At 38.3% G+C, this 2,559-nt stretch overlaps 1 protein-coding gene across 1 annotated transcript; it reads left to right on the plus strand.

Moving 5' to 3' along the window:
- The first annotated feature begins 1,089 nt into the window (after positions 1-1,089).
- Positions 1,090-1,461, plus strand: LOC142163248 (uncharacterized). Its single transcript, XM_075220516.1, has one exon. It carries the CDS (start codon positions 1,090-1,092, stop codon positions 1,459-1,461), a length of 372 nt encoding a protein of 123 aa, XP_075076617.1.
- The last annotated feature ends 1,098 nt before the right edge of the window (positions 1,462-2,559 follow it).

Consider the following 2,559-nt stretch of genomic DNA (forward strand, 5'->3'; position numbering starts at 1 on the left):
GAACAGGTTCCAGCGGGGATTCCAGCTAATGTGAACTACTGCTAGCATAGAAAATGGAGAAACAAGACAAGGACCTGATCCTTTGTGTTTCCCTGACAGCAGTACAAAAGTCAATTGTGCACAGCTGAAAAGTGACTGCCACAGAAATAGTGCACACTGTGCAGCAGTTTTGCAGTAACTTGCCTTTGACCTACCAAGTGCTTACATCATTCAAATGATGTCATCAAGGGTTTATTAATAAGAGCATTATAACAAAACATCATTTGAACACTTGAGATTTCACTTCAAGTATTCAAGCCTTCTGCAAATAGTGAACTTAATTCTCAAGGGATTGAAGAACAAAGTTAAATGCTACTACGGACCAGTTCCTAAATCCAGTATTTTGTTGTCCTTAGTTGAGTTAACTTTGTAATTGTTCTTATTGTAATTCCTAAATTGCTTAGCTAGAAGCATTGCTTAGGAACCCCTTTGTAAAACCATAAACTTTCTCAGTTTGTGTTGTGACTAGAGTTAGTCATAAGTTAAAGTCTTTGTAACTAGTGAGTGACAAAGTGGCTTGTGATAAGTGTATCACAAGTTAGATGAGCTGAAGTCTTTGTAATAAAGTCATTACAAAGTGGCTTGTAATAGAGTGTTTACAAGTTAGTGAATTTGAAAGCCTACAAGTGTAGGTCGTAGTTTTTTATCCCATTGAGTGGGAATTTTCCACGTAAATCCCGTGTCTCATTACTTACTATTTCATTAGTATTCTCAGTGGAAACTCATAGAGGATCAAGTACTCTATATTTTGGTGGACTCATATAAACTAACAATTGGTATCAGAGCGGGTTCCTCCTATTGGTCTAACACCTAGGAAGGATCCGTATGGCTGCTCCACCAAATTTTGAAGAAGGTCAATCTACGTACAGACCACCCAGGTTCAATGGGCAATACTATGGATGGTGGAAGACAAGAATGCATGATTTTATCATGGCTGAGGATTCTGAGTTGTGGGATGTCATATGTGATGGTCCTTACATCCCAACAAAGGCACTTGCAAAACTTCCATTCTCAATGCCAAAAACCAGAAAATAATACACCGACGCAGACATGAAAGCTGTAGAGAAAAATTTTTGTGCCATAAAGATTTTGGTATGTGGAATAGGATCTGATGAATACAATAGAATTTCTGCTTGTGAAACGGCAAAGAAGATATGGGAAGCTCAGCAAACAGCACATGAGGGAACCACTCAAGTAAAGCAATCTAAGACTGATATGGTCACTACCGAGTATGAACTCTTTAGGATGAAGGACGGTGAATCTATTCAAGATATGCACACAAGATTCACCTCCATCATAAATGTGTTACATTCTCTTGGTGAAATCATTCCTAGGAACAAGCTAGTGAGGAAAATTCTCAGTATCCTGCCCAGTTGTTGGGAAAGCAAGGTGAATACTATTACTGAAGCAAAGGACCTGTAGGAGCTGACCATAGACGAGCTGGTTGGAAATCTGAAGACCTACGAGATAAAAAGAAAGATAGACAGTGAAAGAAGAGAACCAAAGAAAGAAAAGAACCTGGTACTCAAAGCTGATAGCAATGACTCAAGTGAGGATGAGTGGAAAGAAGGCAGTTGAAAGTGAGGAAAATGAATATGATTCAATATTTGCTTTGATGGCCCAATCAGATAATGATGAAGACGATGACAACATTGAGGTAAATTTCAGGGATGTTTAGAGAAATTTGAAATCCAACTCTTCTAAGAAACTTATGTCTTTTGCTAGTGTATTGATTGATGTCTATAATAGTCTTGTGGAGGATAATAATGCCTTGACCTTAGAGCTAGGACAAGCTGAACAAACTAGAGATGATCTAGTAGTATGTGTTGTTGATCTGAAGGAAACCATTTGTGAGCTGGAGAAAGAAAATTTGTTTTAACCAAAAAAAAATGCTAACATAGAACATAAAAGAGATGAATTAGTATGATTTGATAAAAACTTGTAAACTCCTCCTTCTCTCTAGGAAGAAGGTGAATAGTAATTCTGTCACTATTTATCGGGCCATAACTCCGGCATCCTGCGGTGGATTGTCGCAATTTTGGTGTCAAAAGAAGAATCTACTCTTTGCGCACAATCCCCAATTGGTTTCATCCACAAATTCATAACCAATTTTTCCAGATCTTAATTTTTATTTTTGCGATTACTGTAGCACGCAGAATATTTTGGTTAGATTCTTCTGCTTCTTCACGTCAATGGAGTGTTGAAGAGTTTCATGACTGCTGCGTCCTCTCCCCAGCCTTTGGCTGTGGGAGAGCCATCTATTAAACCAACATATGCTGCTCAGATCAAATCCAAATCACCAATACAAATTGCAACAAAAACAGTTTTGAAATCGATTCAATATGTACATGGCGAACCAACTGTTTGTTTTACCATGGAGGAAAGACGTGAATTTGCAATGGAGGGAGGATTACACCAATCTGTTGTTTTTAAACTCTCCTCAGGTGCACCAGATCTCAAAGAGCTGAGAATCTTACTGCTAAAACATCTAGGAACAAAAGGTCGATTCCTCATAGGTTC

This window comes from Nicotiana tabacum, chromosome 8 (assembly GCF_000715075.1).
Source record: "Nicotiana tabacum cultivar K326 chromosome 8, ASM71507v2, whole genome shotgun sequence".
NCBI classification, from domain to species: Eukaryota; Viridiplantae; Streptophyta; class Magnoliopsida; order Solanales; family Solanaceae; genus Nicotiana; species Nicotiana tabacum.

Coding starts and splice junctions, on each gene's coding strand:
- LOC142163248 (XM_075220516.1), top strand. CDS start 1,090: ATGAAAGCTGTAGAGAAAAATTTTTGTGCCATAAAGATTTTGGTATGT.